The sequence below is a fragment of the Cololabis saira genome, chromosome 23 (genome assembly GCF_033807715.1).
Source record: "Cololabis saira isolate AMF1-May2022 chromosome 23, fColSai1.1, whole genome shotgun sequence".
Taxonomy (NCBI): Eukaryota; Metazoa; Chordata; class Actinopteri; order Beloniformes; family Belonidae; genus Cololabis; species Cololabis saira.
In genome coordinates, this window is record NC_084609.1 from 22,607,632 (window position 1) to 22,624,116 (window position 16,485).

General features: G+C 42.3%; 1 protein-coding gene across 1 annotated transcript in view; it reads right to left on the reverse strand.

Annotated features, from left to right (window-relative positions):
- LOC133423865 (protein phosphatase 1H-like) overlaps window positions 1-16,273 on the reverse strand; it is a 35,528-nt gene extending 19,255 nt beyond the window's left edge. The window contains exons 1-2 of the mRNA XM_061714186.1: window positions 15,773-16,273; window positions 2,308-2,497 (exon numbers count right to left, since the gene is read on the reverse strand). Coding sequence (XP_061570170.1) covers window positions 2,308-2,497; window positions 15,773-16,011 — 429 coding nt within the window. The 5' untranslated portion in view covers window positions 16,012-16,273. The remainder of the gene's footprint in view (window positions 1-2,307; window positions 2,498-15,772) is intronic.
- Between the last annotated feature and the right edge of the window lie 212 nt (window positions 16,274-16,485).

Consider the following 16,485-nt stretch of genomic DNA (forward strand, 5'->3'; position numbering starts at 1 on the left):
TTTTGTAAATACTGTTTACCAATCACATTTGTGTTAATTCTCTAAAATAAATTCAATTAAATTCAATTCAATTAAGTGCATGAGAATTACAAGATTTTACGAAAGGGACTTTTGTATAATGCTGACATGAATAAGCTTCATCGTCTCCTTATCTCAAGAATCATTAGAATTAAAACTCCACACAAGAAAAAGATTAAGTGCGCAATTACTTGCATAAGTCACCTACTAAAAATAACATTCACCTCCTTCCTAGCAATGCGCTTTTTCTGCAACGGCTTTTTATCTGTAAAAATGTAGTTACCCTATATTATCAAAAGAAATGAAGCTGATGAAAAAAAAACAGCAAAAAAAACTACAACTGTCTCCAAAGAAAAGTCAGTATTATGAAAGTTATCACAATGCTGAACAAGATCTGTATCATGCAGAAGTCATGTCAATAATCACACTCATCTGATATGAATGCAATGTTTATGAGTCAGACGAAGAAGAGGAAATGCTGACTAATGCTGCTGGAAGAGCCTCATCGCTTCAGTCACCAGGAAGAAAAAACACGGTGACTCACGCCATCCATGAGACGGCGTGGGAGCTGCAGGGGTCAAACGTCAACGTGTCGTCAGCTCTCCCTCCAGGGAGAAACTCTGCATGGTTAATGTTCAACTTTCACTATAAGTCCATTGCCAAATAAAGCTGTATATTTTTTTCTTTGGCAAAATCGGGTGATTAACGGTGGCCAACTGTATTCTTGGAAACGGAGACACAAACATCTGGTTATCTGGAGTTAGCCTGCATGGGAGACCGGAGCGCACCATTCCACAGATATCAAGCTTGCAGCCATAGTAACAACCTTTGTGAGACACAAAACCTTGAGATTTGTAGCTAACTTTGTAACTAAGCTACCTCTGCAAACAAAGACGGAGACATTCTGGCATGGAGGCTGAAGAAACTGCTTTTGGTTACCGTTGAAAAGGCATTCAAACAGTCAGAGAAACTGGACAGAGAGCAACAACCAGACTGGTAACAACAAAAGACAGAGCAAACTGCAGGAACTGGTACTATCTGCAGTCGAATTAAGGACTTTTTCACCAATCGTGCCAAAAAGGTCAGAGAAAGACTCCCCAGGGACTCCGCAGGGCTGTGTACTGAGCCACCTACTCTATACCCTTTACACTTTGGTCTGCCACCCCATCTATATGGACAACCACATCGTGAAGTTCGCAGAAAGGAACATGTTACACAGCCGTGTAAAAAATAAAGTATTAAGCTTTACAAATAGGACTTAATTTAAAAATAAGAAATAAAAATAAACAGTCACTTTGAGAAGACAGTTTTTTACATTATTCTTACCCCTGGATTTAACTCAAGCAACACTGATGGTATCTGACATTACCCAGCATTCATTGTTGGGTGTGGGGAGGCGGCGTTGTGCCATCTAACCGGTTTCTTGTCATGGAACCTTGTTGGAGCTGCTTTTCTCCGGTTTTTGAGCTCTTTCTTAACGTGAGGCCACTTCTTTTCACCAGACAGGGTGGGGTTTCTTTGGCCGGACGTGGCGCGTGGAAGGATCACATTATTCCAGCCAGATCCTCCCCACCCCATCTGGTCCCCGGTTGGCCAGAGGGGGCATGTATAGCCCAGGACTGCTGCATGTTTTTGTGAGGGTAGCTCACATTAGCTACCCAAGGGAACACAGGGAGAACATGCAATCTCCACACAGAAAGGCCCTTTCATCAACCCCACCCAGGGTGTGGGTGCTGAGGACATGGGGAAGTAAACACGCCCTCAGCATCCACACAGTCACCGGAGATAATTGAACCCAGGACCTGCAGCTGTGAGGTGGCTGCACTGCCCTTTCCTTCAGACTGAGCAAAGATTTTTGCTCAGTCATTTTTCCTCAAATGAAATGTCTGGAAACAACCAGACAGTTGAACTCACCGGCCACCGGGGCTAAAGCCAGCTCCAGCAGGTGCAAACAAATGTTGCATAACAGACTATGTTTCCGGCCCGGCCCGGCCCGGGATGAGCTGCTGACCCACAAGACAGGCCCCGTGGGAGTGAGGGAGTCAGACAAACACTGATACAGTATCATCAGAGGATGACTGGGCGGATTCTGTCTCAACCTCTTAGGGTTGATAGCCAGACCAGCTGTGAGGGATGCATGCAGTGTCTTATGGTGCAACAACTCCTGCAAGATATTGTTGGCAGTTTGGACAGAGACTGCGTTGCAAACAGCTAAATACTTGACTTTAGTGTCTGACAGTAGTGTGACTGATTTCTGTGTGCCTGTGAGCAAACACTGTCCTTACTTACCTCTCCCATCCTGTTGTTGTCCACCCGGAGCCCGAGGCTCTCCCCGTTGGGTAAGGAGTTGCGTCTCTTGGCGGTCGGGGTCTTGCTGGGCGTGGACGGGGGGCAGTAGCTCATCGGTCTCCTTCTTGACACCACCACCTCGCAGCAGGCCTGGTCCTCATTCAGCATACTCTTGCCAGCATTAATCACCCTGAAAGAAGACCATGACATGTGCAATTTGAGTTGTGAATCAAAAAAGCTTGAGAGCATGGATAAAATACAGTCCTTCACAGTAGGGATGGGCGGTATGGACTAAAAGATTTATCACGATAATTTCTGGCATTTATCCTGATAACGATAAAAAAAATGCCAATTCAACTCCACCTTTGCAACTATAAATCTATCACCACATTCAGTCTTTGGAGCACCCAAATCACTGCTCTAAAAGAATACTAAATGCTACTAAACCACACCAATTAAATTGAATTAATAAAAACCAATTAAATGAGTCCACCTGTACTGCAAAACTGTAATGACTCAGATCCGCCATGTTTGTTACACAAACGCCTGCCTGCCTGCCTGCCTGCCTGCCTGCCTGCCTGCCTTCCTTCCTTCCTTCCTTCCTTCCTTCCTTCCTTCCTTCCTTCCTTCCTTCCTTCCTTCCTTCCTTCCTTCCTTCCTTCCTTCCTTCCTTCCTTCCTTCCTTCCTTCCTTCCTTCCTTCCTTCCTTCCTTCCTTCCTTCCTTCCTTCCTTCCTTCCTTCCTTCCTTCCTTCCTTCCTTCCTTCCTTCCTTCCTTCCTTCCTTCCTTCCTTCCTTCCTTCCTTCCTTCCTTCCTTCCTTCCTTCCTTCCTTCCTTCCTTCCTTCCTTCCTTCCTTCCTTCCTTCCTTCCTTCCTTCCTTCCTTCCTTCCTTCCTTCCTTCCTTCCTTCCTTCCTTCCTTCCTTCCTTCCTTCCTTCCTTCCTTCCTTCCTTCCTTCCTTCCTTCCTTCCTTCCTTCCTTCCTTCCTTCCTTCCTTCCTTCCTTCCTTCCTTCCTTCCTTCCTTCCTTCCTTCCTTCCTTCCTTCCTTCCTTCCTTCCTTCCTTCCTTCCTTCCTTCCTTCCTTCCTTCCTTCCTTCCTTCCTTCCTTCCTTCCTTCCTTCCTTCCTTCCTTCCTTCCTTCCTTCCTTCCTTCCTTCCTTCCTTCCTTCCTTCCTTCCTTCCTTCCTTCCTTCCTTCCTTCCTTCCTTCCTTCCTTCCTTCCTTCCTTCCTTCCTTCCTTCCTTCCTTCCTTCCTTCCTTCCTTCCTTCCTTCCTTCCTTCCTTCCTTCCTTCCTTCCTTCCTTCCTTCCTTCCTTCCTTCCTTCCTTCCTTCCTTCCTTCCTTCCTTCCTTCCTTCCTTCCTTCCTTCCTTCCTTCCTTCCTTCCTTCCTTCCTGTCATCAACGGGAATTTATCGTTTTTACTGCGAGACTTACTGTGGGGAATTTTTGACGGTATAATATCGCCCATTCCTACTTCACAGACAGCTTGGAGCACAGAGACATTGATGCGACCTCTGGACGAGATTGAGATAAAGATGCTTTTATACTTTTTAACTCTTAATAACCTAATGTAGCTCTATTATGTCGTGATTGACCCAAAGTAATGCCTTCCCCGTGTGATTATATCACCTATATCTTGATGCAGTGCTATCTGAGGAATCAGAGGTCATCCAGCTTAGGCTCAGACTAGAATCTGGGTCAGCACTCGTCGAGTTTTGCTTGAATATTTGTTTCTGTTGAGCCTGTTCACTCTCGGATGAGCCGCTGGCTGTGATTATCCAGCTGCGGTCCGGAAAAACCAGGTGAAAAGAAGCCGACACCAGACGTTGCCGTCACTCGAGAAGGCTGTTTATGGCTCACTGCAGGGGAGCAGCAATTAGTGGGACACGGCCAGCGGACCCCCGCCGCCCCTCTAGTGAAGCAGCTGCCTCTGCGGGATTCTGACTCCTGATTAGGACCGAGCAGAAGTGCTCATTCGTCCTGCTTGGTAGCGAAAGGCCTGATGCGTGTGGACAGTCGCTTCTGGGTGAACAGGAAGCCTCGGTGGCACTTGGGAGTTATTTAACCGGGCAGATCACGAAGACAGAGACAGTCATACGCTAGTTGTGCCGTGGCCATGACATAAGACATAACTTCTTCTGTGGGTTTCATTACGGCCTATAAACCTCACTGACTCCAACCCTAGAAGGGCACGTGCTATAAGATGAGTCACTTCCATGTTTCTCACCGTTGATAAAAATGCATTGACGTACTGCTGCATGCTGTAAATATATAAATAAACTATATAAATGAAATTGAATTGAATTTTAAGTCACGTTTTATTGGTTTTATCCTCGCCTCCTTAGCCCCTCGCCATCAGCAAACTCCTTTCTCACCCGTCATTGTTGTTGCGTGCAATCATTTGAGCAGAAAAACAACCGTTTCGTCACTCTCTGTACCATAATCTGGTTTTGGGCGTCTAGCAAAACTCATCCGAACATTTGCCAACTTTTGAGTCAAAACCCAACAATGCAGCGTCATCTAGAGACCTAAAAAAACAGAACTTAATGAATTTCTACAGAAAACGTGACATCAGAGGGTTTGTCCAGTGTTATATTTGGGCCCCCTCCTGTTTTCCTTTAAGTCCTGGCTGTTTTCGCTGGCTCATTTTGTTGAAGTAAAGCAATGCACAGGAACTCAAAACGGTGATAGTTTTAGGGGTCTCATAAAAAACCCATAAAAAACAGAACCCCTCCTTTTTGAGTATAAAGAAGACAAGAATTTTCTGTCATGACGGCGTCAGTCAAATGAACCTTGGGATGAAACATATTGTGTATGATATTAATAAAGCTTAAACTGACATTTAATCCTGTTCTCTGGATTTTTCCTTCAGTGCAGCAGATAAACAAACACGAAATTCTAATAGCAGTAAACCATAACGATTTAAAAATGGACATCAGCACCAGCGCACTGTTTTGGATTTATACATCACACACATGGATGGGCGTTCCTTCCAAACTAAGTCGTGAGAGAAATAATTCTTCATAATCTGCTCTTTGTTTCGTTAAACGGCTTCAGACATGGACACATTTGTTGCTGCCTTTCAGCTGTTTGAGACAATTCCCTCTGCAAAGACTTGAATGTGTCAAATTACACGTAAAGAAGCAACTCTTTTTTTTGAAGAATGTCGTTTGGACTGATGAAACACAAATGGAGCTTTTTGGGAAGTAACATCGACTCCATGTTCACAGTTGCAGTAGAAAATGACGAAACATATGACTGAAGGTACCAAGGAAAGGCTGATAAAACCAACAGGAATGTTTGCTCATATGGATTTATATTTGATTATTAGTCATATTACCATCAGTTATATCTGTCATTAGTCATAGAAGGACTAATACGCCTCCATGAACCCTCATCTTAATCTTGGAGAACATTTATTTAAATGTCAGAATCAGAAAAATGGCCAAGGCAACCTTTAACCAGCTGGAGCAGAAACGTAGCTCAGGAAAAAGTGGGACCAAATCCCAGTTGGCAGATGCATTCTTCATCTGCAGATGGTGCGACTCCCTAATTTTCTAAAATCTAAGTCAGACCTTTCGTAGCTAACGCCAACAATATTTTATGAATATTGATTTGCAGACGAGTATCAAAGGTCATCACTTGTTCTTATAATTGGACTAATGCATGATGACATACATGTCTTCAGGCCGTTTTGTGTGTGTGTTTGTGTAAGTAAGAACTCAGCGGGTCCGTTTATAGACTCTGGGCTGCTTTCTGCTCGCCGGGATCGCTGTCGGCTGATAGCAATAACGGGGTCATAGAAATATGATTTACATACCATTTTACGTGGCTTGTATTATCTGCGTGGTATCCCACTGTTTTGTTTATTCAATACAAACCTTTTCAGTTTTGGGGGATAATTCATGGTCCCATTAAGTAAGTCAAATGTAATTATATAGCACTTTTCACAGAGAAATCCCACAAAGTGCTCCACAAAACAACACAGTTTAACACAAGTTAAAACCATAAACAGATGCACTAGGAAAATATAATTCATAGAAGCACAAAACCAACAACAGAAACGGTCAGTAAAATTCATACGACCCCTTACTAAAAGCCTGCCTGTACAGGTATGTTTTAGGTGTTTTTTAAAAATGTCCTCATAAGCTGAGTGTCTCAGGTCCTGAGCATAAGTGTTTCAAAGCCTGGACGGCTCTGTCACCTCTGGTTATACACCTGGTTCCAGGCACAACCAGAAGACCCTGGTTGGCAGAGCTAAGAGACCTGCTGGAGACACGAGGGCAAAGGAGTTCAGACACGTACTCTGGTGCCTGACCATGAAGAGCTCTAAAAGTTAAAAATCAAGATTTTAAGATGAATCCTAAAACTGACTGGAAGCCAATGCAGCAAGGCGGAGACGGGAGTTATACGGCAGCTCCTCTCAGATTGAGTCAGCAGCCTGGCCGCAGCATTCTGCCCCACGGCAAGCGGTCGATGGCTGCCTTACTGAGACACGAGAATGAGGAGTTATAGCAATCAAGCCGAGATGACACAAACACGTGTATAAATCAATTCTAGCTGGGCCTGCAACACAATGCTTCTCAGTTTGGCAATATTCTTAAGATGGAAGAAACAAGCTGGCAAACAATCATCCAGCACGTTTAGACAATCAATTCGGTCGGGTAAAGAATAAAATTAAAAGAATACTGTAGCTGAATCATCAGCGTATATGTGATAAGTGATGCCTCAGGACTGACTTATAATTTCACCAAGAGGCAACATATACAAAACAAATAAAATTGGACCCAAAACCGAGCCCTAAGGCACTCCACTGGATAGGAGGGCGGAGGAAGAGTTAACGGCCCAACAGCTACCAAAAACGTTCAGCCAGAGAGGTGCAAGGCAAACCAGTCAAGGGCCCGGCCTTAGTTACCTACTTGGTCCCTAAGCCTGTCAATAAGGATAATATCCACATTCATTGAAGCACCATTTTCTGGTTTAATTAGAGCACAAATAGAATAAAAACAATGACTACGTTTATATGCAGTCAAAATTCGGGTTATTGCTAATATTCCGGTTACTGAAACATTTGGAATATTCCGTTTACATGCGTGAGCAAACAGGGTTATCCCTGTATACATGGTAATTAATCATTCGGGATATCTGGATCAAACCAGCAACGCGCGGAGAACGTGATGATGCAATTCCAGTCATTTCCGCTTCTTCTTCCTGTATCCAAATTCAAAACAAATGCTGCTTTGCGCAACTTTTCTCTCACCTTCTTGTAAATCTCGCTATCCCGGTACTTTCTACCGTCTACAAATGCCAAAATGTTTAAAAAGGGCTGGATGGATGAAGGGATGATGATAGAGTGGCTGAGGCAGGTCTATGTGCGGGGACCCGGTGGTTTTTTCCACACATCACCATCGCTGCTGATCTGTGACTCTATGCACGCCCATCTCACAGACAATGTAAAAAAAGGAGTGAAAAATATGAACGCTGTGCTTGCTGTTATTCCGGGAGGTCTGACAAAGGAACTCCAACCGCTGGACGTCGGTGTGAACCGGCCGTTCAAAGTGAAGCCTTATGGTTCCGCGTTAAATCGACGCAGAGTTACGCCGGCTCTGCGTTGGTGTAACGCAGAACCATAAATCAGCCTTAAGGCTGCGGGCGGCGCCGCACGGCACAGAATAAGTGACTGACAGCGAGGGATTCGGACTGGCACAGCTGATTTAGCGGAGCTCTTTAATGCAGAAACAGAGGATGAGACTTCGATGGGTTTGATTAATGTAAAAACTGAAATAAAGTACAACCAAACAAAGTTTTGCTCCCGTTCTATTTTTAAATACGCACACTTGTGTGCTTGTGTGTGTGTTCATCGGTGTGGCGTGTGTCGTAAGTGTGTGTAGACGGCGCCTTTACGGTCGGTGTGCCGTGTGTGTTTTAAATACAGAAATGACACACAAGAATTAGGGTATGCCTTTCCACACAGCGCGCACCCCTGAAGCAGTCAGACGACACCCCAGGGTGCCGCGACACCCCGGTCGAGAAAGGCTGGTTTATAAGAACATCCTGGACTCAAAAGACCAGGATTCCTTGCGAACAGAGCATGCGCAGAAAACAAATTCATGTTCCGTTTGATGGGGATATTCCGTTTGGCGTTTATATGACCGAATATTCGGGTTTTAAAAGGGAGTAACCCAGGGCTCATATTCGGGTTTTTAAAAACCAAATTCGGGTTATTCAAAGTGTTTACATGGCCGTGCAAATTCGGGTTATTGCCAATATTCGGGTTTTAAAAGGGTTATTGAGTGCATGTAAACGTAGTCAATGTATAGCTGTCTTTTTGTGTGTGTAAGAAAATATTAGGCTGCATAAAACGTTTTCAGCACAGCCCTTTTCTTCATAAAACATACTGTCCTTAAGGCCTCTGCACACCAGAGATGTATTCTTTTGTTCAAATGATTCTAAATAATTATTTTTCAAACCTATAAAGTTTTTTTCTTAATAAATGAACCAAACCACTGCACACAGCTTTTTAAAAGCCGACAGGTCTTTTAGATGTCGAAGAGAAAACTATTACTCTACCTTGGACATGCGGCGAGCCGCTGTCACTACGTGTTTATCCTACTTGTGAATTTACAACCGCACTGCTTCAAGCTTGGAGTTAACTAGAACAACACTTCTTCAACATGTCATCTTGATGTACGTCTTAAAGCAACCGTGGAGCAACATAAGCTCCTGAACCAAGCTGTAAATCCCTGACCCCCCGTTTTCTTCTAAAAACTACACGAGATCATCATTTACCGGCAAGTTCATCTATTTTCCAGATGTGATTTTCTTTCCTTTTTTTTTTAGAATTGTGTGGTTTTATTGTCCGCTTGATGTGAATAGGCAAGCAGATTTATAATTCACCTTTACATTAAAATGATATAATTAAATACTTTTGATAACTTGAGACTGTGTTTGATTTGAATGACTCCTGTTCACACAAAACCTTTTTCATGAGTTTAAGTTCAAGGATATTTTATTTAATCTAGGTCTCGCTTTGGCTTTTACTTGATCAAACAGATACAATTTCTGTAAAAAGGTTTTATGGGCCCGAGTTAATTCTTTTGAAATCAACTTTTAAAGCCACTCTATGTAGAAATATCACTTCTGACCACAAGGGGGCAGGTCGAGCTGCTGTGCTGCCAAAAGAACCATAAAAGCATATCGTGTAAGACGACCTTCCGCCACTAAAGTTGCACTTTGTCTTGTTTTACACCAGGGGATGAATTTCTTGTGATATTTTGCCGCCATGTGGTCAGAAGTGGTAGTGCTACATAGGGTGGCTTTAAACTGTTGTAATGTTCCACTACAACAACATAAACTCATGTCTGCTGGGAAGAGTCGAAAGACTGTGATCCAACTAATCTTAAACTAGTGCAAATAAGCAAGATGAAGTATTTTGTTGTGCCAATAACCACCATGTAGCTCATTGTGAGGTGAAAAAAGAAGTGATAACTACCAAGCTTATTCTTAGACATGTAAATGAAAATGGTCCTACTTTAGGTAAAATGTGCAATGTTCCTCATTAACCCAGAACATGAAGTCATTACGTCCAGGGGGCTGAATGTGATTACAGGGACTCAAGACTATTCTTCAACCCATAATCACAGTGGAAATTGTCCCGTGAGGCATTACGGTCAAAACAAACAAGAAAACAAAAGCAGCTCTGAAGCATCAACCATACTTTAACTTGTGTAAACCTTCTGGAGTCCGATCTACTAAGACAGGCAAACTCGCACGCGGTGGTAGATCATAAACAGAACCAATGGAAGTGTTTAGGTTCGTGACCAATGTGCAAAAACACAGGCTCAACTGCCTCCTTTCAACAATGACAAAAACAGTCTGACAAGATTAGCAGATTAGCGTTGAGTTGCAAACAAACAGACCTGTTGATTATCAGAAGCCCGCAATCGACCAATGACACAGACGAAACTCGTTTCCTTTTTGCAACACCAGCTATTTTCACAGGAAACTCGTTTTCTTTTGGTGTTAAAGTTTGGACCTTTTGAAAAACAAAACATGATTTATGCAGTTTACTTTGACAAATACATTCGTCAACAAGTGTCATAAGATTTCACTCTTCAGTTCAAAGATTTTTATAAATCAGAACCAGACGGCACACATGCTGTCAGTGAAGGAGATTCATATCCCGGTCCCAAGTTTCAGCTCTGCATGAAAGCTGCAGCTATTGTACGTTTGGGATCTGCAAATACACTTCCAACTCATTTATCCTCCTTTTTGCAAGGCTATTTTTTTACCCTCACGGTTTTCTTGTGAATTTCCTGTGAATTATCATTTCTTTATTATCATTCCTGATTTGTATTTCATTCAAAATAATTCCCTTTTCTCCATTAGGAAGGCAGACTAACTCTGTCCTGCACTGTCAGGCACCTAGTGCACAGTTTTCCACCATCAGCAATAGATTCTGGTCCAGGCAGTAGTCCCAAGGATATAATAATTATTCTGAGCTTCGCTTTGAGATAATGCAGAACTTGAAAGAGAAAAATAACAACAGAGAAAGTTTAATTTAAAGATGGTCTTTCAAGGAACCTCAATCTACTATTTTACCTGCAACTCCTAACTAACTCCAGGAGATAAAACAGGACCACAACAGCGCTGGATAATGTCAATTGACTTTATAGAACAATTGGATCTATTTTACTTTATTTGAGTTCATTAAATGATTTTGGTCAACGGAGCAGCTGTAACCATGGAGCATGTGCTGAGCAGAGCAGCTCCAGTCCTGCTGAGCCTTTACACGCAGGGATTAGCTCAGTTTCAGATTCATTATTTTAGTGTGTTAGTCTGACTACGAGCAGTTCAGTCTAGTTCAGCCCATAGCGCAGCTTTTCTAAGTTACGCATTAGCTTCAACCCAGAAGTCTGAATGTTGGAACTTGATCCAAACACTTCAAACAGAAACAGAAAAACCATTTCGGCTCCGTTAATGTTGATCTTCCACTATGGGTTTCTTCTTCTCCTTCTTTGCCATCCACTTCTTCTTTTAGTTATTCCAGAGACGTTCAATAAAAGAGACAGCCCACTACGGTTCGGTTTCCTGTGTCTGTGTCACGTGACTGCCACGCCCCTTTAGGAGACCGGAAGTAGGTCCTGAGTCTATTGAGTCCTATGGGAAAAGTTAACGTGAGCACAGATTATTACCAATTCCTTCGCCCCATAGTAACCTAAGTAAAAATGGGACCCATTTTTCAAAAGCCACAAACCTTCTGAACATTCTGACACCAAAATGGCAATTTTCAGACCGACAGATTAGGAGAAAATGAACTTTCTTTGAGACCTGTCTCTGTCTGAGCAACACACTCTCGCGAGATTTGTTCCTCATCGTTTTCCCATCGGATAAAATGAAGTTTAAAACTAAAATAAAACTTGCTTCTTTGCTTAATAATACTGTTATTTTTATTATTTAAGTCTTTTTGGAAGAAAGTTGTACTGTATCTAGTGTTGTTTGTTCCAAAACGATGTGGGGAGAGGGGCGGCCACGCCCACTTAGGAGACAGGAAGTGGATACCATTCCATACCATTGGCAGTAACGGTAATGCGCTATCTTCTGTATAGAGGATCTTTGGTTAATCACAGTTAGCAAACAGTGAAAGTAGTGTATTATCCACCACCAAATGGTACGAAGTAGGAATTTGTTAAGCCAGTAGATCCTACTAGGTCCACCACTATGATGGAGACCACAGATGAAGGGATAGAGGAGAAGGTTTCCAGCCAGGTTCGTTCCAGCCTCCAGGTTTTACCCCAGACTCCTGTTAATGAAACCCACCGTAAGACTCCCTAAGACAGTATTTTTAGGGATCCCTCTCAATGCATATTGCAATTTGTCCCACTCAAGGCAGTTGTGTGTGTTGAAGTTATACACATTTTCCAAACAGTTTGTCTTTATTTCCTATAAACTTAGAATTTCCTATAAACTTGTCTTTTTGCAGAAGATGTGGTTGTACGCTCTTAAAATCCCACGTGTGGAAGAGGCAAGTGGCTGGTGTAATGGGAACACAGCAGGCTGTAATTACAGACCAATGCTCATATGTGATGAACTCATTATCCATTCGAGACATTTCATGGCTGCCGTGGGAATCACTGTGTGAAGAGCCGGTGTTAAATATTGAAAACCAAAGGAAAGATGAAAGCATGGACCACACTGAGAAGTCTTTCTAACTCCATGTAGCATTTATCAAACTCTTACTTTAACTGATTAGATTACCTTCCCAATATGGCTGCAGAAATATAACTGAAACTCGGAACTGATGGTTATCTTAAAATTTGATATTGATTTTTCATTATTCAGTCTATAACACACTGTATTTGACTTATTCTGTTCCCACACATTGAGATGCACAACATACCATTCTGGTGAGTTAATGAATACACTTCCACTCAGAAACTGACTGTTGATGCTGTACTACCTTTAACTTACTGCCTTAACTGCTAATATTATCTTCTTTCAGCTCTTTCAGGGCGACCTCTGTACCTGTGTACTTTTTACTGATTATATGTCTTCATCAGTAATTGTGGTTATTTCTTGAGAGAATCATTCATTTTATTCAAAAGTTTAATGTTGAAATCATGAGCTCTGTGTTGCTGTAGGAGATCTGCAGGCTACATCCAGCAACAACACTCAAGTCAGAGTTTTATTGTTTTTAATAACGGTATAAGTTCATTTTAGACTGATCTAATGTGCCTAACTTAAAAAGTATAATCGAATGAACGGGCAGCACAAATTTCATTTCAAATAACAATTATGAATTCAGACCAAAACAGCACGACACAAATAAAAATGTCTTCAATTGACGGTTCATTTGATCCAAATTTGAAATCAGACATCAGTAAACAGTCAAAACAGACATTTTTATTCATTAATCACCTGATTTGTTGAAGAACAGGATTAGAGATGTTTCTATTTTATATTAAAACAACGTAAAATGGTGATTTCCCCCCCCAATAAATTCTGAAAAAAACCAGGATGGCTTTTCTGTCTCTGATATTTCTGCATTCTTACTGGCCAAAACAGGACAGTCCTGAAATCAGATTAGCTTACCTAATAACCGGGTATCAAAGGTGGTGTGTGTGTGTGTTGCTGGTTTTAATTTGAATATATGCAAAAATTGCAGGCACCATCAACATCTACATTATCTATCCCTTCAAATAAGTTAAAGCAACAGTGCCGAACAGGGTAAACCTAAATATTCTGAACTAGTTCAACAGTAAAAACTCAAAAGGTTTGAATTGAATTTTTTTGATTGGATATCAAAATGACATCAGTCAGTGAACTGTTACAGTGCCTGGTACTAACATTGGATCATATCAAGCCCATCTCTACTGTTTAATTAAAGTGCTTGCTTATGATTGGCTGAAAAAATATGCAGTTTGGAGTTCAAATGATGGTGATTTGGGAATTAATCACACACTACTGTGAACCAATCAGATTGCTTGCGTTGACAGTGATTTTGAAATGGATATAATGAGGACAAACAACCCTCTCAGAGGAACTTCAGCTTGTTTTAGCTCAGAGATTGAAGTTAAGTAGTTTACGAAATATACGTTTACTCTGTCTCTTTTGAATTCACTCATTTTGTTTTCCATCATTCATTTCTTGAGTCTTTTCAAGGCCACTGCATGTAGATCTGTGAGCTGGTCTCATCGTTGTTCGTGCCAGACTTACTATGTGTGGTTTTTGCTGATAGGAAGAATGGGATACTATGACAGCGTGACCAAACTTACTGAAATTAATCACATTTTCCTTCAACTGAAATTGAAACTGATATTTTGATATCCTAAAAGTATCATACTGAGTTTATCTTATTCTTTTTCAGTATGCAGTGAACCCTGCATTGTAATTGGATGTTAAGACTATGCTTTGCTGCTATTTGCTTGCTAAATGATTTGCTAAATTTGCTGATTTGCTAATGGCTGGTACTTTTATAGACTGTACGTTGTCTATGTAAATCTTTTTGTGATGTTTGTTAAATTTGTTAAATGTTGGTACTTTTATAGACTGTATGTTGTCTATGTAAATCTTTTTGTGATGTTTGTTAGTGTATTTCTGAACTGTATTTTTATTTTTTATCACATTATTTTTATTGTTTTATTGATCGGACCCCAGGAAGAGTAGTTGATGTAAACTACATCAGCTAATGGGGATCCAAATAAAATCAAATTAAACCATCAAGGCTTTTAGCAACACATGATAAGGATGAGGACGTGCATCTTTTTAAAAGCTTGTTTCCAAGCTTTTATAAAAGCCCTGTGGAGCAGTGCATGTGCACATGTGTGCTTGTTGTAAGTGCTGTGGCAGGGTTGCAAGAGCACAGATGGTAACCTCCTGCTGCACAACACCGATGGTGACAGAAGCAGCAGTGAAACACACCACATTAATCCATTCAACGGCAGAAAGATGCAGACAGGAGTTTGTATCTGTCTGAAAAGCTACAGTGGCACAAACAAAACACTGTTTTGACTAATTTCCCGTTAATCAACTTGCAAGAAAATCATATTGGAAATCAAATCATACCTGGAACACTATACCCATAGAACTAAGGAACATCACATCTCTTTATTCCTTCTCTAAAAACACAAAACAGTGGTTACTTGATAATCAAACATGCTGTCATAATCTGGTATAGGGGTCAGGTTATTGTTTTTACTACCTGTTTGTGCTTATGTGCTTTTGTGTGAGCTAATTTGTTTGTGTGCTCTTGTTCTTCATTTATGTTGTTTGTCATTATGTCATGGTTTTACTAATTGTTTGTACTCTGTGCTCTAGTGTTTTAGTGTGTTCTCCTTTAATGTTTCTTCATATATGCCATCAACCTGCCAGGGACTGCAGATGTAAATTAGCCTGTATGGCTATGATGGACTCAAGTTGAATAGAATAGACTTTATTGTCATTGTGCTCAGGTTACAACGAGATTGGTTGGGATGTTCCCACCAAAGTGCAAAGAAAGCAAAAATAAGAGGAATAAATAAGTATGAAAAGCACAGTATAAAACATAAAAGCAATAAAAACAATGTCTGGATAAAGTGCAACAAACTGTGACCTAGACATCACTCCCACATCATTAAAAAAAAATACACCTGTTATGTTAAATGTTTTGTTGTGTAGCCTATTATTTAACAGTCTGATGGCCATGGGATAGTAGGTTTTTTTTTTTTATATAGTTTTCATGTTAATTAATCTGCGTTTTCTTTTTTTTTAAATAAATAAATGAAATGAAATATTCTGGATGAAAACGCCATGCTTCTCCTGCAGCCGGTTCAAAACAAAGGCTGTGTAGCATCAGGTTGTAGGTGAAACACCAGCTCTTGGGTGGATGTAGGTCAATAAAGCCTGATTTATGGTCCCGCGTTACACCAACGCACACCCTACGCCGTAGGCTCTGCGTCGATTTAAGCTTCCCCGCAGGTACTTACTCTGCGTACCCGGTGGCCCAGGGTAATCTCCGGGTCTCCTTCAGGATGAGGATGGGCCGGGCTCCGTGGTCCGCAGAACACTCCACCTCGTCCGGGGACAGCCCCAGGAACTCGGGTCTGCTGTAGGGGAATTTGCACGGCGTGTCGGGGCCGGGCTGGCCGTTCGGGCCCCCGGAGCCGGCCCCGGCCACGATGCCCCCCACCAGCCCGGCCACCGCAGACTTCACCCGCGTCAGCATGCTGGTGGGTCTCCGCGGCGGCGCGTCCCCGCCGGGCCGGTGCGCGGCCCCGCGGCTGCCTTTGCCCGGATTCCCCCCCACAGCTGCTCGAGGAGGAGAGCCGGAGAGAGGGATGAGGAGGATGAGGAGGAGCAGGATGAGGAGCAGGTGGTTAAGGCTTCATGCATTCAGAGCGGTGTCAGAGGGAGAAGGGGTGGAGGATGGCCGTGCAGCGGGGATGCTGCTGCTCCAGCTCCGCGGACACTCATTGATAACACCTCGGCCGTCGTGAACGCGGAAATGCATTGAGGATTAACGGTCATGTGATCCATCCCTGGATGCACACTGCAAGAAGACGCACTCAGGATGAGCTGCAGGCTCTCCCCCATCTCTGGTCTTAAAGCACACGTCTACAGACAGGGTCGAAATCAGATCCAACTCAAATAAATGTAGGTTATATTTAGTCTTTTTTAAACAGTCAACATTTTTTTCTGT